We start from the raw sequence: 23,522 nt of genomic DNA, 5'->3' as shown, positions 1-23,522 counted from the left end.
TAACTCATCCTCTTGTGTTTTTCTTATAGGGAGTTTCATGAGTGGATTTAGGGGACCAGTTGTTAAAAAAATCACTGTAGCCTGAGAAATAACATTGTAACTTGCAAAAACATTTCTTCTGTATAGATCTGTAGAGTTCAGAAGAGCAAGGAGGTAGAATAACTGTTAAAACTAGAGAATATTTGGGATTACTTAGGATATGGATGCCAGAATGTCCTTATGACATAGTTGTTACTTTAAGTGACCCTTTTTGTAGTGTTATCCTGTGCCATCCTTCCCCAACCTGGTGCCATTCAGATGTTTTGAATTACAGCTCCCATTATCTTTGACCATTGTTCATGTTGTCTGAAGCTGAAGGCAGTTATAGTACAAAATATGGATATGTATATATCCTAATTCTCATGGTAGCCACTTCCTCACATGATTTCCACAAGGAACCATCTTCTTAAAGTTGTATCATCATTTCTGATAAACGCTGGTTTGCGTTTGAAATTGTCAGTAAAATCAAACTCCAGGAAGATTGTTAGACTAATTCAGCATATTCTTGAAAAGTACTTTGGGACTTGGCCTTTAGTAAATGAAGATTTAATTAAGTGGTTTATAAAAGAATTTAATCAAACCAGAAGTGTGGGCTGGAATAGCAGAGCACATGGCTTTGTCCCAAAGGGTTTGGACTCTGTATACAGTCAGGGCCAGAAATATCGGAACAAGGATAACTGTTTTGAACTTGAAAGGAAACACACCCAGATGGGAGCAAAGTCAGGACTTTCAGCTGTAATTCAAGGGGTGTGACAAAAGTGGGGCACTAACCATTCAGGAAGGACAGCCAGTGGCATACCCCCCCCCCATCGTTGGTGGCTCATAAGTAATGGAACGAATGGCTGACAAGCAGCTGCAGGGCCAGGTGTGGCCTGTTTCCTGGGTACCCCATGACCAATCAAGCAGATAAAAGGTTCTGAGTGTTACATTTGCATTTGGTAGCTGTTCACTGGAACCCCCAACATGAGGTCCAAAGAGGTGTCCATGCGAGTGAAGGAGGCCATCATTAGGCTGAGGAAACAAAATAAACCCATCAGAGAGATAGCAAAAACAGTGGGAGTGGCCAACACAACAGTTTGGAACATCCTGAAAAAGAAGGAATTAACTGGCAAGCTCAGCAACAGCAAAAGGCCTGGCAGACCACGGAAGACAACTAAAGTGGATGACCACAGAATTCTGCTCATGGTGAAGAGGAACCCTTTCACAACATCTAGCCAGGTCAAGAATGCTCTTGCGGAGGTAGGCATGTCATTGTCAACATCTACAGTCAAGAGATGGCTTTATAAATGTAAATACAGAGGCTTCACAACAAGGTTCAAACCACTGGTAACTCTCAAGAACAGACAGGCCAGATTAGCCTTTGCCAGCAAACACCTAAAAAAGCCTGCCCAGTTCTGGAATAAGATTCTTTGGACTGATGAAACCAAGATTAACTTGTACCAGAATGATGGGAAGAGAAAAGTATGGAGAAGGAAAGGAACAGCTCCTGATCCAAAGCATACCACATCATCTGTCAAACATGGTGGAGGCAGTGTTATGGCATGGGCATGTATGGCTGCCAATGGAACCGGGTCACTGGTGTTTATTGATGACCTGACTGCTGATAAAAGCAGCAGGATGAATTCTGAAGTGTATGTTGTTGTTCAGTCATTCAGTCGTGTCCGACTCTTCGTGACCCCATGGACCATAGCACGCCAGGCCTATGTATACATTTCTATGTACAGCAGAAAGTGTATAGGGCTATACTTTCTGCTCAGATTCAGCCAAATGCTGCCAAACTGATAGGACGCTGCTTCATATTGCTGATGGATAATGAGCCAAAACACAGCAAAAGCTACACAAGAGTTTCTGAAGGCAAAGAAGTGGGATGTTCTTCAGTGGCCAAGTCAGTCTCCTGATCTCCACCCAATAGAGCATGCTTTTCACTTACTGAAGACAAGACTGAAGGCAGAAAGACCCACAAACAAGCAGCAGCTGAAGGCAGCTGCAGTAAAGGCCTGGCAAAGCATCTCGAGGGAGGGAACTCAGCATGTGGTCATGTCCATGGGTTCCAGACTTCAGGCAGTCATTGACTGCAAAGGATTTTCATCCAGGTATTAAAGGTGATCCTCAAGTTTGAAATGATGTTGGTTTGTTCCATTACTTATGAGCCACCAATGATGGGTGTGTGTGTGTGTGTATGCCACTGGCTGTACTTCCTGAATGGTTAGTGCCCCACTTTTGTCAACCCCCTTGAATTACAGCTGAAAGTCCTGACTTTGCTCCCCTCTGGGTCTGTTTTCTTTCAACTTCAGTGTGGTGGTGTACAGAGGCCAACTGCCAAAACAGTTATCCTTGTTCCAATATTTCTGGCCCTGACTGTAAATGAAAACTGGGGTTGTGCACACCAGATATTATTCACTACTTTCTCCACACTTAGGACACAGGTACTCACACCATAGGTGATGTCCAACTCAATCTGGCAGGAATTAGGAATATACCAAAAGAGAGGTGGCCTTCCTCCCTACCCACGCTACCTTCCACCCTTAGATTCTTCCCCCAGACTCCACATTTCTGCAAACAGGAAGACTGATATTACTTGGGAGTTTTAACAAATGACAGGGAATATGCCAGTCTTACTTAAGGAAAGCTTGTGTAAGCTATAAAAACTGACAGCAATGGTAAGGTAGTATGATGAATAAGTAAGTGCTGCTGAGCAATGATTGCGGGGAGCCCCTGTACACCAGCTGCACCCTGCCTCTGCTACCAGAAGAGTGTGAAACCCCCTTCCATCTTGCTCACTGCTCAGCATTAGCATCCTCTTCCAACCTGTTGTACTGCCAGTCGGGCTGGTGGTGGAAAATGGCATGCCTTGAATTTACCTGTTGTATAAACTGTGGTTGCATCACGCTAAACAAAGGTGAACATTTCCTGTTGTTCTCCTTAGGAGGAGGACACTGTCAAATGAAGTCAGGAGTGGATATCTCAATTGTTCTCCTTTGCTGTGTTTTCCCATAATTTGCCTTGCTGTTACAGAGACGTACATGAACCTGTTCTCTCTTGCTTTAAGTTTCTTTCATTCTTAAACTAAAGGGTTGCTTCAGTATTACACTAACTTTTACCTCTGATGCTAGCTTAACTTCCTGTTGCCCAATTCATATGTTATTGCACAGTGTACTGGCTCCTGAAAAATAGCTTCCGCCTGTTCCAGCTCCACACCACCTTGGTAACATGTGGAAGGTCACATGTATTTTATTCATGTCACATTACTTTCATGTCAGCTTTGGCAGTGAGTTGCCAGGTGCAGTGCTGGTGTGGGAAGTAACAATATGATACTTGCACCTTCCATTTCTTACTGAAGCAGTATTTGACTTACCATGCTGCTGGGTGATTGCTCGAATTGGGTGGAGACCTGGCTGTCTATAACCTCCAGTTACTCAGTGAACCAAGCATCCTCCTCCCCTGCTTATCAAGATTTCCAAGTGAATGAATAGAATTTTCTTGTTTCAACCTCTTGGTATAACAATAAAAATAAAACTCCAGGTAAAAATTTGGCGGTATGAAATATCTTTTACATTGATAACTTAAATTGAATGTTGTATAGAACTAACAAGATTCATTTTCCAAGTGGCTGTAAGAATGTGGTAAAGTTCATCTCATTGCATGGTTGGATGCTACCAGCTCTTCAGCATGGTTCCACACAGTTAGTTCTTGAGCTATTACCATACAGTAAATGGTTATATGAACCCACCCTAAGGCCATGTTCTCCCACATCTGTACTTTTGCTTTACTGTATGCAAAAGCTTTATACAGCCAAGCTCTGCCTTATGCTCTACAGTTCATTAATTGTGCAGAGCAGACTCAGCTACTTTCTCTTTTTAAAATGGTTTTACTCTCTTGTTGTGGCGAAGGGGCTTGCGTTACTCAGTGAAGCCATAAGCTATGCCGTGCAGGGCCACCCAAGACGGACAGGTCATGGTGGAGAGTTCTGACAAAATGTGGTCCACTGGAGAAGGAAATGGCAACCCACTCCAGTATTCTTGCCACGAAAACCCCATGCAACGTATTACAAGGCTAAAAGATATGACGCTGGAAGATGAGCCCCTCAGGTCGGAAGGTGTCCAATACACTACTGGTGAAGAGCAGAGGGTATTTCCAAGTAGCGCCAGAAAGAGTGAAGCGGCTGGGCCAAAGCTGAAAAGATACTCAGCTGTGGATGTGTCTGGTGGTGAAAAGAAAGTCTGATGCTGTAAAGAACAATATTATTTAGGAACCTGGAATGTCAGATCAATGAATCAAGGTAAGCTGGAGGTGGTCAAACATGAGATGGCAAGATTGAACATCGACATCTTGGGAATCAGCGAACTAAAATGGACAGACATGGGCGAATTTAATTCAGGTGACCATTATATCTACTACTGTGGGCAAGAATCCCTTAGAAGAAAGGGAGTAGCACTCATAGTCAACAAAAGGGTGGTAAAAGCAGTACTGGGGTACAATCTCAAAAACGATAGAATGATCTCAGTACGAATCCAAGGCAAACCATTCAACATCACAGTAATACAAATCTATGCCCCAACCACTGATGCCGAAGAAGCTGAGGTTCATCGGTTCTATGAAGACCTACAACACCTTCTAGAACTAACACCAAAAAAAGATGTCCTTTTCATCATAGGGGATTGGAATGCTAAAGTAGGAAGTCAAGAAATCCCCAGGATAACAGGCAAGCATGGCTTTGGTGTACAAAATGAAGCAGGACAAAGGCAAATAGAGTTTTGCCAAGAGAACACGCTGATCATAGCAAACACTCTTTTCCAACAGCACAAGAGGCGACTCTACACATGGACATCACCAGATGGTCAATATCGAAATCAGATTGATTATGTCCTTTGCAGCCAAAGATGGAGAAGCTCTATACAGTCAGTAAAAACAAGACCTGGAGCTGACTGTGGCTCAAATCATGAGCTGCTTCCTGCGAAATTTCGGCTTAAATTGAAGAACGTAGGGAAAACCACTAAACCGTTCAGGTATGACCTAAATCATATCCCTGATGAATACACAGTGGAGGTGAGGAATAGATTTCAGGGAGTAGACCTGATAGACAGAGTGCCTGAGGAACTATGGACGGAGGTCCGTAACATTGTTCAGGAGGCAGCAATGAAATCCATCCCAAAGAAAAAGAAATGCAAGAAAGCCAAGTGGCTGTCTGATGAGGCTTTACAAGTAGCTGAAGAAAGAAGGGAAGCGAAAAGCAAGGGAGAAGGGGGAAGATATATCCAACCGAATGCGGAGTTCCAGAGAATAGCAAGGAGAGACAAGAAGGCCTTCTTAAATGAACAATGCAAAGAAATTGTTCTCGAGTGTTAATTATGGGAAAACACAGCAAAGGAGAACAATTGAGATATCCACTCCTGACTTCAATGCAAAGAAATCGAGGAAAACAACAGAATGGGAAAGACTAGAGACCTCTTCAAGAACATCGGAGATCTCAAGGGAACGTTTTGTGCAAAGATGGGCATGATAAAGGACAAAAAAGGCAGGGACCTAACAGAAGCAGATGAGATTAAGAAGAGGTGGAAAGAATACACAGAAGAACTATACAGGAAAGAGCTTAATGTCTCTTATAGCCAAGAGAGTGCAGTCACTGAACTGGAGCCGGACATCCTCGAGAGTGAAGTCAAGTGGGCCTTAGGAAGCATTAGTAACAACAAAGCTAGCGGAGATGACAGTATTCCAGCCGAGCTATTTAAAATCCTAAAAGATGATGCCGTTAAAGTGCTGCATTCAATATGCCAACAAATCTGGAACACTCAACAGTGGCCACAAGACTGGAAAAGGTCAGTTTACATTCCAATTCCAAAGAAGGGCAACGCCAAAGAGTGTTCAAACTACCGCACAATTGCGCTCATTTCACATGCCAGCAAGGTGATGCTCAAAATCCTACAAGCTAGGCTTCAGCAGTATGCGAACCGAGAACTACCGGAAGTACAAGCTGGGTTTCGAAGAGGCAGAGGAACTAGAGATCAAATCGCCAACATTCGCTGCATCATGGAGAAAGCAAGAGAATTCCAGAAAAACGTCTATTTCTGCTTCATTGACTACGCTGAAGCCTTAGATTGTGTGGATCACAACAAACTGTGGCAAATTCTTAAAGAGATGGGAGTACCTGACCACCTTACCTGTCTCCTGAGAAACCTGTACGAGGGCCAAGAAGCAACAGTAAGAACCAGACATGGAACAACCGATTTGTTCAAAATTGGGAAAGCAGTACGACAAGGCTACATATTGTCGCCCTACTTATTTAACTTATATGCAGAGTACATCATGAGAAACGCTGGGTTGGATGAATCACAGGTCGGAATTAAGATTGCCTGGAGAATTATCAACAATCTCAGGTACGCAGACGATACCACCCTAATGGCAGAAAGCGAAGAGTATCTAAAGAGCCTCTTGTTGAGGGTGAAAGTGGAGAGTGCAAAAGCTGGTTTGAAACTCAACATTAAAAAAACTCAGATCATGGCATCTGGCCCCATCACTTCCTGGCATATAGAAGGGGAAGAAATGGCAGCAGTGACAGATTTTATTTTCTTGGGCTCCAAGATCACCTCAGACGGTGACTGCAGCCATGAAATTAAAAGATGCTTGCTCCTTGGGAGGAAAGCTATGGCCAACCTAGACAGCATAGTAAGAAGCAGAGACATCACCTTGCCGACAAAGGTCCGTCTAATCAAAGCTATGGTTTTCCCAGTAGTAATGTATGACTGTGAGAGCTGGACTATAAGGAAGGCTGAGCGCTGAAGAATTGATGCTTTCGAACTGTGGTGCTGGAGAAGACTCTTATGAGTCCCCTGGACTGCAAGGAGGTCAAATCAGTCCATCCTAAAGGAAATCAACCCTGAGTGCTCATTGGAAGGACAGATACTGAAGCTGAAGCTGAAATATTTTGGCCACCTAATGTGAAGAGAAAACTCTCTGGAAAAGACCCTGATGCTGGGAAAGATTGAAGGCAAAAGGAGACGGGGACGGCAGAGGATGAGATGGCTAGATAGCATCACCGATGCAATGAATATGAACTTGAGCACACTCCAGGAGAGAGCGGAGGACAGGAAGGCCTGGTGTGCTATGGTCCATGGGGTCACGAAGAGTCGGACACGACTTAATCTGGTTTTCTCGACTGGGCAGGAGGATGGTGATCTGAAAGTGGAGGAATTAACATCTGTCCCTTTGTCATGGTCAGATCACTTCCTGCTGAGGTTTAGACTTCTGGCGGCCTTTCCCCTCTGCAAGGGTGGGGGACCTATTAAAATGGTCCGCCCCCGGAGATTAATGGATTCCGATGGATTCCAGAGGGCTCTGGGGGATTTTCCTGCTGGTATGGCTGGTGCTCCTGTCGAAGCCGAGGTCGCTCTGTGGAATGCAGAGATGAGTCGGGCGGTTGACATAATCGCACCCAAGCGCCCTCTCCCTCTGAGCAGAGCCCGGCCAGCTCCTTGGTATACACCTGAGCTGAGGGCAATGAAGCAAGAGGGGAGATGGCTAGAACGCAGGTGGAGGAAAACTTGTTCTGAGTCTGACCGAACACAGGTAAGAGCCCACTATCGAGCCTACTCTGTGGCGGTGAGGGTGGCAAAGAGGCAGTTCTTTTCCACCAGCATTGCATCTTCTCAGTGTCGTCCGGCGGAGCTTTTCCGAGTGGTTCGCGGCCTGTTACATTCTGGGCCAGGGAGAGAGACGGTGGAACCCTCGGTAGCATGCTGTGACATGTTTGCGCGGCACTTTGAGGATAAAGTCGCTCAGATTCGTCATGAACTGGACACCACCATTAATGCAGTTCCATTGGTAGAGGCGTTCAGAGCACCGTCTGGTCCAGTTTTATTGGATGAGTTTCAGTTACTGAGGCCTGAGGATGCGGACAAGGTGCTTGGCCAAGTCCGATCGACCACTTGTGTGCTTGACCCTTGCCCTTCATGGCTTATTAAATCAAACAAGGAGGGGTTGTCCGGCTGGGTCCAGGAGGTTGTAAATTCCTCCTTGAGAGAGGGAGTGGTGCCTGCTGCTTTAAAAGAGGCAGTAATTAGACCACTCCTGAAAAAGCCTAACCTGGACCCAGAGGATGTTAACAATTATAGGCCAGTGGCCAACATCCCCTTCCTGGGCAAGGTGCTTGAGCGGGTGGTTGTAGAACAACTCCAGGCACTCTTGAATGAAACGGATTATCTAGATCCATTTCAATCGGGCTTCAGGCCTGGTTTTGGAACGGAAACTGCCTTGGTCACCCTGTGGGATGACCTCTGCCGGGAGAGGGACAGGGGGAGTGCGACCCTGTTGATTCTCCTGGACCTCTCAGCGGCTTTCGATACCATCGACCATGGTATCCTTCTGGATAGGTTGACTGGGTTGGGAGTTGGAGGCACTGCACTACAGTGGTTCCGCTCCTACTTGGATGGCCGATTCCAGAAGGTGGTGCTGGGGGATTATTGCTCTGTGCCATGGCAATTGTGCCATGGGGTTCCACAGGGCTCTATTTTATCCCCCATGCTGTTTAACATCTACATGAAACCGCTGGGGGAGGTTATCCGGAGGTGTGGGCTGAGGTGCCATCAATATGCGGATGACACCCAGCTCTACCTCTCTTTCTCATCAAAACCAGGTGAGGCAGTGGCTGTTCTGAACCAGTGCCTGGGCACGGTAATGGACTGGATGAGGGCTAATAAACTGAAACTCAATCCAGACAAGACGGAGGTACTGTTAGTGGGTGGTTCGTCTGCCCGGCTAGGTGATATTTAACCTGTTCTGGAGGGGGTTGCACTCCCCTTAAAGGATCAGGTTCGTAGTTTGGGGGTGCTCTTGGATCCAGAACTGTCACTTGAGGCACAGGTGAACTCAGTGGCACGGAGCACTTTTTATCAGCTTAGGCTGGTATACCAACTACGCCCTTATCTGGACAGAGATAGCCTAGCTACAGTTATCCATGCTCTGATAACTTCTCGTCTGGATTACTGCAATGTGTTATACGTGGGGCTGCCTTTGAAAACGGTCCGGAAACTTCAGCTGTTCCAAAATAGGGCAGCAAGATTGTTAACAGGGACTGGCCTGCGAGGTCATATTACGCCAGTACTTTTCCAGCTGCACTGGCTGCCAGTCCATTTCCGGGCCCGATTCAAAGAGCTGGTGTTAACATTCAAAGCCCTTAACGGCTTGGGGCCAGGTTACCTGAAGGATCGCCTCCTCCCATATGTGCCTGCCTGGACCTTAAGATCATCATCAGCAGCCCTTCTCCGTGAGCCCCTGCCAAAGGAAGTGAGGCGGGTGGCTACTAGGAGGAGGGCTTTTTCTGCTGTGGCACCCCGGCTCTGGAATGAGCTCCCTAGTGAGGTTCGCCTGGTGCCTACATTGTCCTCCTTTCGGCGCCAGGTGAAGACCTTTTTATTTTCCCAGGCATTTTAGCTTTCTAAATTTTTATCTTTGCTGTTTTAAATCTGTATTTTAAACTCCTGTACTGCTGCTAGGTTTTATTGTGGTTGTATTGTTATATTGTGGTTTTAATGTTCTATATATTTTAAATTGTTTTATTGTGTGTTGTTTGGTTTTAGTTTTTGTGAACCGCCCAGAGAGCTTCGGCTATTGGGCGGTATAGAAATGAAATAAATAAATAAATAAATAAATAAATAAACGACTGAACAACATAACTCTAAGAAGGCTGTATTACAGTTAGCCACTACAGCAAAAACATATTGTATGCAGATCTACTTAAAACTCTGCTTTGAAAACAACTTAGAGTAAACCAAGTTAAAATACTATTCCCGTGTAGTTAAAAGAAACCTCCCCACATGCAATATTTGGTTGCATAGAGAATGCAAAAGAGGAATAGTTGCTGTGGGGTGAAGAGTGCATTGGTTAGGAAGATGGCGAGGTGAGCCAATATAGCAGGCATGAGCTAATACATTGCTTTTTTGTGCCAAGGTAGAAATAAGAAACATCTGTAACTTCAGATTTCTATTTCTGGTATGTATTAAGAGACTTTGTACACTGTAGACGTTGATAGAGAAATAACGAATAGGAAGGGCTGTACAATTGTGCTCTGCGTTCACAACCCCTCCCCCATACTTTTGAATAATAAAACATGAGTTTGCAAGTGGAATAACCTCAGAAAACATTTATGAATTTATTGAAGTTGAATGGTTCATACAATTTGCACTGCTTCGTGAGTTGGTTTGGGGGAGTAATTTTTGTTTTCCAGAATTTGGAATGTTGTTGTGTGTGTTTCAGCAATGTGGGTTTTTGGGAAAATTTTGAACTGGAAAATGCTTTGGGAAAATTTCTCATCCAAATAAGGTCATTTGCATAGGATCATTTGCACAGGAACATTTTCAGTTTGCATTGGAACATTTACGATTTGTATCAGAAAATCACTAAAAAGTGAATTAATTTAGCATGTTTACTAAAAACATATAAAATAAACAACAGCTAAAAATACCCCATGTTAATTTTTTTGTCACAATACACCATCGGTATTTGACCTGAAATATTTGAGGAAGCACACTAAATGTGATTTAAACGTATTGGGCAGATTCCAAGGCTGCCCTTGCATGTACGGCCAGCCCTGCCAATTCCGTTCTGCATGTGGCTCCCGCCACTTGTGGAACAGCAATTTATTGCTCCTGGGGCAACCCAAAATGAATGAAAATGTTCGTTTCTGAAACTGGGCAGGTCAGTGGAGCTTGAATAAGGGAGCTCCGCCAACTCGCCCCCTTCCGGAAATGAGTGTTTCTGCTTGTTTCAGGGCTTGCCTCTCTCTGGAAGTGCTAAACTGTCATTCTGCAAGGGGTAGGGGTCACTTGGGGAACAGAATTGGTGGGGCTGGCCGTGCACAAACCAGAATTGGCAGGCAGCTTCAGTAGCAGATGGGCAGCACTGGATTCTGCCCAGAATGTAAATATTTTTATTGGCATATTTGTAAAAATGTAAGGACAATAGCATGTACTTCCCTTACATTGTTTAAATGTAAGGAAGAAACAAAAGTACTGAAAACTGTTGATAGACTAATTTAGCCTTTCCCAACCTGTAACCATCTAGATGTTTAAGATTACAACTCCCTCAGTCAGTATGGCTGGCTGGGGATGCTGGGAGTTGTAGTCCAACACATCTGGAGGGCCTCAGGTTGGGGAAGGCTGCACTAACTTTAGCAATTAAAATTGTGTGTGAAGGAAGATAATAGGTTTTAAGGCCAGTAAATGGGCTTTTGCTATGAGAAGTGGCTGCTAGTTGCAATGAGCAAAGGAGCCTTTTCCTGATTACTGGAATTCCCATGAATACTTTTTATTGAAGCAAAAGCTGTCAACATATTTTGTATTCCCCTCTCCCCTGGTGGTAATAAGTGAACTAGGAACTTGCAGTCCTAAAAGAAAACAGATTCATAAAGGAATAGCTTTCAGAGTCAGTGGCCATACTCCCTGCTCTGCGGTTGCAATCACACAGATGTCCAAAATGTCTGTAGTTAAAATGAGATCAATAAGATATAAATGCCTTGAAAGTTCACTAGTTGATGTGCATCTTGTTATCATTTGTTACACAGATGCACTCAAAACCTGAGCTTTAAAAACTTTTCAGTATGCTAAAGCAGGTTGTTTATAGGCTATCTTTGTCTTCCCTGTGCCTCTCTAATTACTTTTCAAGCCCTCTGGGCTTGCAGTGTAGTATGCCATGTTTATATGTTGCTGCTTGTTGCAAGAGCTGGGTGAAAAGATCAAAGAGAAACTTTTTCCTACTCTGCCACCTTCCTCCCATTCTTGCATGTGGATATGTGTAAGTACATACACAACTTCGCCTGGTCCTCAGAACACCCATGTGCTCTTTGAGCAGTGTTTGTCTTCTTGCTTATATGTTGTATTATGTTGCCTGTCTCAACATTTGTGTTGAGTGCCATTTACTTTATATATTTTGTATATTTTGGAAATTGCTATGACATTACTGATTCATTAAATATTATTGTATCATAAAAATGAAAGTAATGTATGTCAGTTATTTCACCAGATGCAGATGAAATTACAGTGAATATAGAATTACAGTATAAGATACAATCAGTACTAAACTTATGTAAGTAGGATAGTAAATTAAACTAAATTCTACCCTAATGGAGTTGATATTCCAGAAGTCTGAGAGACTGAAATATAAGATTTATATTCTTGTATCTTGTCTACTGTTTGTCCTGTATCCTCTGAATGTATTTTCTCTCTTATATCATTTTGCTCTTTCTTTTATATGACTTTGAAGAATTTTTATACCACCTAACCATAATATTGAAGTATATGTGATAGCAGGGTTATATTTTTGATGAATAAAACATTAAGCCAAATGCCGTGAGATACAAGAAACGTTGACATGATAAAAGTTTTCAGTAAAATTACCCCATCATAAAAGGGCCCTAAAAGGCAATCTTACTTGATGTGATCTACGGACAGCTTATTTACACTTGTATTGTATCAAATTTGGGCTTGGTGCACATGTAATGCTGACAGTCACATTATGGTTAAGCAGTTGGGAGCAGGTGATTGCACCCTACTTCTCCTTAAATTGTGAGTTTCCTTCACTATGAGTAAGCATGGTTAACTAGTATGTCAACTTTTATGTTAACCATGGTGAGAACTAACTAAGGTTCCCAGTTAACACAGGACTTGGAATCATGGTTCAAAGCTGTTTTTAAATCCTGGTTAAGAAATAGCTCTGATGCTTGTTGGTGCCAGTGTAATGGTTACTTGTGGTTAGGTTCAGTACAAGAAATTCATGCTCTAGGCCAGGACCTCTCTTTATTCCTTGTTTTTCTATAGCACTTTCAATCGGTCTTGTAGTCTCATTCGTTTACAACTTGTAGACTTATAAAGTTTATGAGTTTTTTGTTTAAAACATTCTTCAGCATGAATCTCCATCCCATTTTATGTTTGCTGATTTATTTATTACATTTCTGTAACACCCAATAGCTAGAGATGTGAAAGGGGGAAAAGTCCCCCCCCCCAAATTGGAAAAATTGAACAGCTTTGGATCATGAAATGTTTTCTTCTAGAATTTAAAGGAAGTATTTACATATTGTTACCCAGCCTTTACCCCCCCCCCAATGCTTTCTAAAAACTATGTAATAAGAACACTTATAGAAAGACTAGAGATGTAAAATGTCTGGAAGTAATAAAGCCATGGGGGAAAATATCTTTTTAATCCTCTACATAAGATTCCCAGGGCATTTTCACATGAAGCATTTATCGTGTGCTTGTGATTGTTCACTCACAGAAGTTCGCGGGTCTTTTCCATTATGTCATCAACCTCCAGTGCCTCTCTCTGTTTTTAAGATTTATTCCGCCATTTTAAAAACCCCTGAAAATTCTGTAACATCGCCCTCCCCTGCCGCCAAAAGCCGCATCGAAGAGGTGGTGTAATTCAGGAAATTCAGAAATCTTGCAGTGCCAACTCCTGCCTGAATAAATGAAACATATGGAAGGAACCTGCCCACAAAGGGACCAAGGAAAAGGGGGAGGGGGAAGCGTGTGTATTGTGCCCATTGTAAACCTGCAAAGACTCTGGAAGACGAAGCCCCAGTAAGTTTTCAGGACTTTCCCTTAATGTAGATAAGTTCCCAGCATAGTTATTTCTTTAATACCTTTTTAAAATTATTGATCTAAAGTATATTTTACTGGTGACATTTATGCTCAATTTCCCAACATGTGCTTAGAGTCACCACTGTGCATTCTTGACAGGAAATGCGCATTCTTGACAGTTTGGGTTTTATTCTATAGAGTCCTGTGTTTCTGATGTTTAGCAGTCATTTAGGGCACAATCCTATCGGGATAGGTGGCCGCCTCTGAACTCGGAGGTGACCACCTATCCAATGCAGGGCAGGAGCAGCGCGGAGGGTGTCTAGCCATGGGAAGTTGGAGTGTGGGGGGGTGGACACCAGACGACGCATAGGAAGAAAGGCACGTCCGCCCGCCCTGCCCCCAGAAACGCCCCGTTTTCGCTGCTCTGCACTCCTCTTGTGAATGCAGAGTGTGGGGCCAATCCGCACTGCCTATGAGGCAGCGTGGGAGGGGGTGGAGGTCAGTTCTCGGGGAACCGACCTATCCTATGGCTGTCTAGCTGTTGACTAGCAGCCGTAGGGTTGCCCACTTAATGTAGTTCTAATTTATTCAGTCAGTAATTACAAATTAACTGATTTTACTTTTTAAAGTTTTAAAATATAATGATAATTTTATGAGCAAACTAAGTGATACATAAAATAACTTTAGGAACAGAAAGGCTGCTTTATGTTCCTAAAGCAGCCCTCCCCAACCTAGTGCCCTCTGGATGTTTTGGACTACAGTGCCCAGCATTCCTGACCATTAGTTATGCTGCCTGAGGATGATAGGAGCTGAAGTCCAAAATATCTAGAGGGCACCAGGTTGGGGAAGGCTGTCATAAAGTAACAAAGTGACTTTAGATCTGTAAGGAGTGCTAAAATAAGAAGTATTGCTTACTGTGCCATTTTCCCCAAAATTTCAAATTTTCCTGAAAAAAACAAAAAAACCCTTTCCCCCCATGGCTTCAAAATGTCCAGACATTTTACATCTCTACCAATAGCTGAAGCTCCCTGAGCAGTTCACAAATCAAAACTTAAAACCATATAGTAAAACATAATATTTAAAAAGTTTAAAACAGAATCAAACCAGCATTAGTGTAAAGATCTACGAACGCACTAAACACAGTTTTTAAAACTGAAGGACCCTGGGGAAACAAAAAAGGTTTTCCCTGATGCTGAAAAGCCCACAATATAGGTTCCAGGCAAGCTTCTCTGGGGAGCCTTGTTTTTCCCATCCTTCAATAACTTTTGCAGTAACTTTTCAATGGCTTCTGATGGAACTGAACTCTCTAAAAGGGATCTTATTAAGGGTGCAATGAGCACAGTATAAGTTGAGGTAGTATTTTTTATGATTTTCAAAATCATGGGTATATTTGAATCCATAATGCAGTGAACCCTTCTGGCAACCCATTTTCCCAAGTATATACTTACATATGTGATTGAAATGGGCAGCATTCTACTGACAAAAAAAATTGGTCATCTGAATTTTCTGGAAATAAGTGGTAAGTTATCCAAGTACATTGACAACTATAAGCCTAAACACTCCTTGTGGAGTAATCAATAATACTTGCATATAATACTAAATGACAGATTGAGAAATAGTTCAATGTAATATACAAATAATTGCTTCATAAAAAAACCTTATGTAAATCAGGCTAAAAGCATAGAGGCTTTATTTAGAATTGGCCCCGGATTGTCTTTACAGAGATGGGGTAGGGGATTATAGGATCAGCTTGGGTTGTGCATTCTTTGCAGCTAGCTTCTTGTACTGCGGGGATGTCCTGAGAAAGTATTGTCTGACTTCTCCTAGAATGCTTCCTGTCTTTCTAGATTAGCACTAATTGTACAAGGTATGAGGCCTGCCCTTGCAGGTATGAGTAAGGCCTACCATAATTTTTTTCAGAGAAGTTGTATTACCAGGTGAAGCTGCTACATGTGTTTTACACATGTAGCAGCTTTACTTTCACCTTTATCCTGGCAGGATAAAAGTATTGGGGCAACAATTCCCAACAGTACCCTATAAAAACTGTATAAAACAACAGGTGGTTTATGGTCAGCCATATTGCTCACATATGCTGTATTATTTATGCAGTCAAGGTGTTTATTTTTTGACCACGATTGGTTATCCACTGTAACTGGTAATGGCTTAAGAAAGTTCCACTATATCTGTGAAATATAATTTTAGTTGTGAGAATCAGTGAGAAAATGCTCATGACTACTGGGCCAGTGCATTAAGGAATAGTCAAAATAATGTTGTCAATATAAATAACAACAGTAACGCTCTCACTGTAAGCATCCCCGGTGAGGCAAGTCTATCTTCTATATTGCATGCCAATTGATATGTCATATACCCGATTATACCTGCTGTTTCTGGGGCACAGAATTGGACTGACATAGTTCTGTGATAGCCAGAATAACGTGTAGGTTAGTTGTCCTCAATACCACCTGTCTTGCCTACAAACTAATCTCTGCTCAGTTCTGTTCCAGCCAGCAGCTTCATGTGATGCTGCTAGGTAGCCAAAGCCATTGGTAGTGCCTCCCTGGGTTAGCAGTGCTTATCCTAGCATTGTAATGAACAGGACAGGGACATACTTTGGCCAGAATGCCACATGTTGTGATGGTATTCTGGCACAGTGTTTGTCACGTTCAGTCCTAAATATTTATTTGCTAGTATAACAGGTCCTTTGATAATGATATAAATACAATAAGAATGTATTTTGGTCAGCATTTTCCTTAATTTGTTTTTTTTTAGATCAGGGTGGGCAGCCTTTTTTCTGTTGAAGGTTGTATTCCGTAGAGGGTGATCTGTTGGGTCCACAAGTTGGTGGTGAGTGTGGCTGAAACCAGAGGTGTGCAGTGCCAGAGCAGGAAGTCTGTGGGTCACCCCTTCTGCCATAATCTTTCTGCTGCCCTCTTTTTTCTCTCTCCCTCTTCTTTCCCACATAGCAGGCTGCTAGGGAAGGGAGAGATCACTCTTGCTAAAGGTCTGAACTGATTTCATGTAGAGGGCTTTTGAAATTAAGCTGAGGGCCACATGGAATTAGGACAAGGGCCATATGTGACCCTAGTGCTGCAATTATCCATCCCTGTTAGATTAGTTAACCTTGTAAATAAGTCCACTAGTTACTCGCCTACAACCATTTTTAGTAGTCTACTCTTCATGCTTACCTGCATTGGTGATCTGTGGCTTAAAAGAAGCAATGTTTGTAAAGGTTCCCCACCTAGTCACCTAGAGATAATTCTTACTCATATCAAGTGACCTAGTAAGTGGCTATTTACATTTTTTGGATGTCATCAGCTTTTATGCAATGTTATTGCTGGATCTCATCCCTAAATTAATATGGGTCTTGTGCAAAACATCCTGGTATTTAGGCTCTAAAGCTGCAATTCTGGATCTGAGTGAATAGATTAAGGTGTGGGTCTCTCTGTAAAGAGCCATGTGACTTCCCCTCCTTCACTAAGGCACCTTAGTGCACCACTGTCATGCTCAGCATGCTGTCTCTCAGCAGGCTTGTACCTCTAAAACAGAAGCCTGTCTGCATATCTCTTTAGCACTTCCAACAGCCCACTTCTCTCTCAGGCCCCTGGAGTGTGTCTAGTTTTAGTAAAGGCAGGATCACATCCGCATATGGGGCTGGGACAAGTGTGGGCTGTTGGATGTCCTAATGTGAGATGCAGAAGAACTTTTGTTTAGAAGAATGGGCCTTCCAGGATGCAGCACGCTCATCAAAACTGAATACACAGATGCCCTGGTGGGGGGTTATGAGGAGGATACTCTGGATTCTTATGAGAGTTTGTCCTACACTGTGCAGTCATGCAGGTTGCAAGTCTGTAACCATATGCTGCAAACTTAAACCATATTTATTTGGAGGTAGGTCCTTTTGAAATCAGCTGTACATGGTTAAGATTAGACAGTATTACAGAAAAGTACTTTTTATCAACCATATCCTGCTTTGCTTTTGAGATCTTTCTGCTAAGAGAGAATTATGTTTGTGTGTGTTATGTTCACTTGTGAGTTTGTGTGTGTATGAGAGAGATAGAGACCTATCCATGCAGGAATCTGTATAGTTGTGTAAAATCCATACCTTCTGCTATAATTATCTGTAGCTCCTGCCTCAAAGCGCTGTCCTCTGACTGTAGTGTTGAACGAATTTTTGTAGTGGAAACAGTAATGTCTGCCTGAATGAATATTATCTTACTTTAGAATGTACATTTTCTATACCATTTTTGTATGCACATGTTAGCAAACAAGCATTGTCCATCTTTTTAACTTAACAACTTTAGAGAGATTAAATTCTTTGGTAACTACAGATTACACAATACATGTAGTAGAATTGTAGTTCCCATTTCCTGAACCTATCAGAAAAAAGATCTTAATCAAACTATCATAGTTAATATGTAAATAAGACTAGTTTCCTACAAAATAAAATTCAATATGGTAAGAAACTGAACTGATGAAAACCTAAATATGCATTTTATGTATGTACATAGAACTACGTGGATTTAAGACATAGTGTCCAGTGGGAATCTGGCCAATTTAAGCCTTGGCGTAGTTGTGTGATTTTCTCTTAATGTCTCCTGTCATCAAGTGCTCTCCCATCCCTCTCTTCTCACAAACTGTGGGTAAGCCTTGCAGTCTGTCCTGATTGGCAAGATTGTAGAAGGAACAGCAGGATAATTCAGGCATCTTGGCAGGACATCATGGGCATGCTTGTGCATTGCCTGCCCATGTTATGCTTGGTTCGATACAGTTTGTTGTTGTTGTTGTTGTTCAGTCGTTCAGTCGTGTCCGACTCTTCGTGACCCCATGGACCATAGCACGCCAGGCCTTCCTGTCCTGCGCTCTCTCCCGGAGCGTGCTCAAGTTCATATTCATTGCATCCGTGATGCTATCTAGCCATCTCATCCTCTGCCGTCCCCTTCTCCTTTTGCCTTCAGTCTTTCCCAGCATCAGGGTCTTTTCCAGGGAGTTTTCTCTTCGCATTAGGTGGCCAAAATATTGGAGCTTCAGCTTCAGGATCTGTCCTTCCAATGAGCACTCAGGGTTGATTTCCTTTAGGATGGACTGATTTGACCTCCTTGCAGTCCAGGGGACTCGTAAGAGTCTTCTCCAGCACCACAGTTCAAAAGAATCAATTCTTCGGCGCTCAGCCTTCCTTATAGTCCAGCTCTCACAGCCATACATTACTACTGGGAAAACCATAGCTTTGATTAGACGGACCTTTGTCGGCAAGGTGATGTCTCTGCTTCTTACTATGCTGTCTAGGTTGGTCATAGCTTTCCTCCCAAGGAGCAAGCGTCTTTTAATTTCATGGCTACAGTCACCGTCTGCGGTGATCTTGGAGCCCAAGAAAGTAAAATCTGTCACTGCTTCCATTTCTTCCCCTTCTATATGCCAGGAAGTGATGGGGCCAGATGCCATGATCTGAGTTTTTTTAATGTTGACTTTCAAACCAGCTTTTGCACTCTCCTCTTTCACCCTCAACAAGAGGCTCTTGAGATCCTCTTCGCTTTCTGCCATTAGGGTGGTATCGTCTGCATATCAGAGGTTGTTGATAATTCTCCCAGCAATCTTAATTCCGACCTCTGATTCATCCAACCCGGCATTTCTCATGATGTACTCTGCATATAAGTTAAATAAGCAGGGTGACAATATGCAGCCTTGTCGTACTCCTTTCCCAATTTGGAACCAATCGGTTGTTCCATGTCTGGTTCTTACTGTTGCTTCTTGACCCTCGTACAGGTTTCTTAGGAGACAGGTAAGGTGGTCTGCTACTCCCATCACTTTAAGAATTTGCCACAGTTTGTTGTGATCCACACAATCAAAGGCTTTAGCGTAGTCAATGAAGCAGAAATAGACGTTTTTCTGGAATTCTCTTGCTTTCTCCATGATGCAGCGAATGTTGGCGATTTGATCTCTAGTTCCTCTGCCTCTTCTAAACCCAGCTTGTACTTCCGGTAGTTCTCGGTTCGCATACTGCTGAAGCCTAGCTTGTAGGATTTTGAGCATCACCTTGCTGGCATGTGAAATGAGTGCAATTGTGCGGTAGTTTGAACACTCTTTGGCGTTGCCCTTCTTTGGAATTGGAATGTAAACTGACCTTTTCCAGTCTTGTGGCCACTGTTGAGTGTTCCAGATTTGTTGGCATATTGAATGCAGCACTTTAACAGCATCATCTTTTAGGATTTTAAATAGCTCGGCTGGAATACTGTCATCTCCGCTAGCTTTGTTGTTACTAATGCTTCCTAAGGCCCACTTGACTTCACTCTTGAGGATGTCCGGCTCAAGTTCAGTGACCGCACTATCATGGCTATCAGGGACATTCAGATCTTTCCTGTATAGTTCTTCTGTGTATTCTTGCCACCTCTTCTTAATCTCATCTGCTTCTGTTAGGTCCCTGCCTTCTTTGTCCTTTAGCATGCCCGTCTTTGCACAAAACGTTCCCTTGAGATCTCCAATTTTCTTGAAGAGATCTCTAGTCTTTCCCATTCTGTTGTTTTCCTCGATTTCTTTGCATTGTTCATTTAAGAAGGCCTTCTTGTCTCTCCTTGCTATTCTCTGGAACTCTGCATTCAGTTGGGTATATCTTCCCCTTTCTCCCTTGCTTTTCGCTTCCCTTCTTTCCTCAGCTACTTGTAAAGCCTCATCAGACAGCCACTTTGCTTTCTTGCATTTCTTTTTCTTTGGGATGGATTTTGTTGCTGCCTCCTGAACAATGTTACGGACCTCCGTCCATAGTTCCTCAGGCACTCTGTCTATCAGGTCTAATCCCTGAAATCTATTCCTCACCTCCACTGTGTATTCATCAGGGATATGATTTAGGTCATACCTGAACGGTTTAGTGGTTTTCCTGACGTTCTTCAATTTAAGCCGAAATTTTGCAAGAAGCAGCTCATGATCTGAGCCACAGTCAGCTCCAGGTCTTGTTTTTACGGACTGTATCGAGCTTCTCCATCTTTGGCTGCAAAGGACATAATCAATCTGATTTCGATATTGACCATCTGGTGATGTCCATGTGTAGAGTCGCCTCTTGTGCTGTTGGAAAAGAGTGTTTGCTATGATCAGTGTGTTCTCTTGGCAAAACTCTATTAGCTTTTGTCCTGCTTCATTTTGTACACCAAGGCCATGCCTGCCTGTTATCCCGGTGATTTCTTGACTTCCTACTTTAGCATTCCAATCCCCTATGATGAAGAGGACATCTTTTTTTGGTGTTAGTTCTAGAAGGTGTTGTAGGTCTTCATAGAACCGATGAACCTCAGCTTCTTCGGCCTCAGTGGTTGGGGCATAGACTTGAATTACTGTGATGTTGAATGGTTTGCCTTGGATTCGTACTGAGATCATTCTATCATTTTTAAGATTGTGCCCCAGTACTGCTTTTCCCACCCTTTTGTTGACTATGAGTGCTACTCCATTTCTTCTAAGGGATTCTTGCCCACAATAGTAGATATGATGGTCACCTGAATTAAATTCGCCCATGCCTGTCCATTTTAGTTCGCTGATTCCCAAGATGTCGATGTTCAATCTTGCCATCTCATGTTTGACCACCTCCAGCTTACCTTGATTCATTGATCTGACATTCCAGGTTCCTAAACAATATTGTTCTTTACAGCATCGGATTTTCTTTTCACCACCAGACACATCCACAGCTGAGTGTGCTTTTGGGTTTGGCCCAGCCGCTTCACTCTTTCTGGCGCTACTTGGAAATACCCTCTGCTCTTCCCCAGTAGCATATTGGACACCTTCCGACCTGAGGGGCTCATCTTCCGGCGTCATCTCTTTTAGCCTTGTGATACGTTCCATGGGGTTTTCGTGGCAAGAATACTGGAGTGGGTTGCCATTTCCTTCTCCAGTGGACCACATTTTGTCAGAACTCTCTGCTATGACCATAAAACTAATTGCTGCATTATTCATTGTCTCTCAGATTTTCACATGTGGATGCACTATAACCCAGTTTGCAGTTGAACTCTATTGAGCTGCTTTTGAAATACATTTTTTTTCTTTCTGCAGGCCCAAAATATTCCTCATCAGGATGGTTACCTGGTACTGATTCACTGTGGCAAGCCACAACTGGTCCATCAAACGGTCGAAGTACCCATATCAGAAGACACAGCATAGCTTCTGACAGTGGGGACACTGGCATCGGAACTTCCTGTTCTGATAGTGTGGAAGGTGAGTAACAATGCTTAAAGCAAACGCCTTGTCTCTTTTATGGAAAGCAGAGAGAGGACATGGCCTGAAACCTTTAGAAGTTGAGTGTCATGTAGAGTAGAGCTAATTAAGGTGACATTGAAATAATAATTTTTCCAGTGACATAAGAGATGTAGTGCAATCCTAAGCATATTTACTCAGAAGTAAGTCCCACTGTGTTCAGTGGGGCTTATATCCAGGTCAGTGTTCAAAGGATTGTAGCCTTAATAAGGGAAGGCTCCTTTATAGGGCAAAAGAGGGCAGAGCACTGCCAGCTGGAGTCCATCACACACACACACACACACTAACACACACCCTCTCTAATCTTTCTCTCTATCCCCAGTTCCCTGATCCTGCCAGTCCTCACTCACTTACTTCAACTTGAAGGGATGGCTGACATTTACGTGCTGGCAGCTGGGGGGAACTCCCTGTGTTACTCACAGTCATTCAAACTGCTGCATTATTAATTATTTATTTATGTGGATTTAGCTGTGCTACTGCTGGCTTCTCTCAGTCTTCCTTCAGCAGTCTTGTAGGTTCATTTTGATGAACTGAGCATGTGCAATTGCCACACATGGGCAGATTGTTCAATTCAGCAATCGCAAATTTTCTTGAGCTTGCCTGGGGGAAACAATCCCCCTATGAACTTGAAAATGTTCTTTAAAAACAGAACTTCACTCATAGTCCTGTGCAGAGGGGAGGGTCCATTCCATTTTTTTGATCAATGGGTGTTGTTGCCATCACACTGACCAATCAAGCATGACAATAAGAAAAAAAAATACACATACTATGTGGCTGCTCAGGTCGTCTGGTCATAGTCTGCAGCAAAGAACATTGCTTTGGAGAGAGAGATGAGGCAAAGCAAAGCAAAACCACTGCTATTTTCCATGCATTAGGAGGGGGGCGGAGGTTTGGTAAAACTGTTTGTCCTGTCCTCCTATCATTCCCAGTGCAAGCAGAATTGCTGTGAATGAATGGGTGTGCATTGGGAACTCTGGGGAGGGGAGCAGAGAGTAGGGGGTAGGTTAAAGTGGTGTGTCTGTCAGAGAGAGAGAGATAAGAGGGGAGTGTGTGTGTGTGTGTGTGTGTGTATCTGTGTGACTGAGTTTGTTGGGGTGAAGGCATCTTTTCTGGGGCCAGTCTACAAATCCTGAGTAATTTTGTTTTTTTAGGCTGCCTATAGACCCAGGAGAAAGTGCCATTTAACTCAGTGGGAATTACTTCTGAATAAACATGTATAGCATTGCATTGTTAACTGACTTTAAAAAAAAGCATGTCAAAGGTAGAAAGCCTTCAGCACATGTTCAGGGATAATTGGTCCTCAGGTCCATTTTTGAAAGGAGAAGCCAGTTACTTGCTCAGAGAGAATGGATTCTGCAGGGACATTTTATTTTATTCTTTCATTTTTATTATCTACTTTCATTATTATTCCTAATAATAGATGGCAGTTTAATTGCTTTTTGAGATTTCAAAGCACTTATTAGTTCAGCAATCCTTATACTAACCCTATAAGTATGATTGGTTTCATTTTGCAGAAGGGATGTAGGCATGAGCCACTGGTGCAGTTAGTTAATTTTAGATTGTGGACTTAACGGTCTTGGGGGGCCTAGATGGCATTGTGTGCATTACTTAATTCACTTTAAAGTATTTTTACAATTCTTTTTTGGTTCACTTGCTTGTATAGTCTGTGTGCCTTGGATCTAACAAGCTTCC

General features: G+C 43.0%; 1 protein-coding gene across 4 annotated transcripts in view; it reads left to right on the top strand.

The window, feature by feature from the left end:
• The window catches only part of CEP85L (centrosomal protein 85L), a 202,986-nt gene that overhangs the window by 56,234 nt on the left and 123,230 nt on the right, over nucleotides 1–23,522 (top strand). For all 4 annotated transcript variants that reach the window (XM_084827392.1, XM_084827391.1, XM_084827390.1 and 1 more), the window contains exon 2: nucleotides 21,630–21,791. Coding sequence is in view for 3 of the 4 variants with exons in the window: in XM_084827391.1 (XP_084683517.1) it covers nucleotides 21,630–21,791 (162 nt within the window). In the remaining variant the exon portion in view is untranslated. The remainder of the gene's footprint in view (nucleotides 1–21,629; nucleotides 21,792–23,522) is intronic.

The sequence above is a fragment of the Heloderma suspectum genome, chromosome 1 (genome assembly GCF_057233095.1).
Source record: "Heloderma suspectum isolate Gila_16-S chromosome 1, 16-S_ref, whole genome shotgun sequence".
Taxonomy (NCBI): domain Eukaryota; kingdom Metazoa; phylum Chordata; class Lepidosauria; order Squamata; family Helodermatidae; genus Heloderma; species Heloderma suspectum.
Note: the sequence above shows the minus strand (reverse complement) of the source record. Positions and strands in the feature narration are given on the sequence as shown.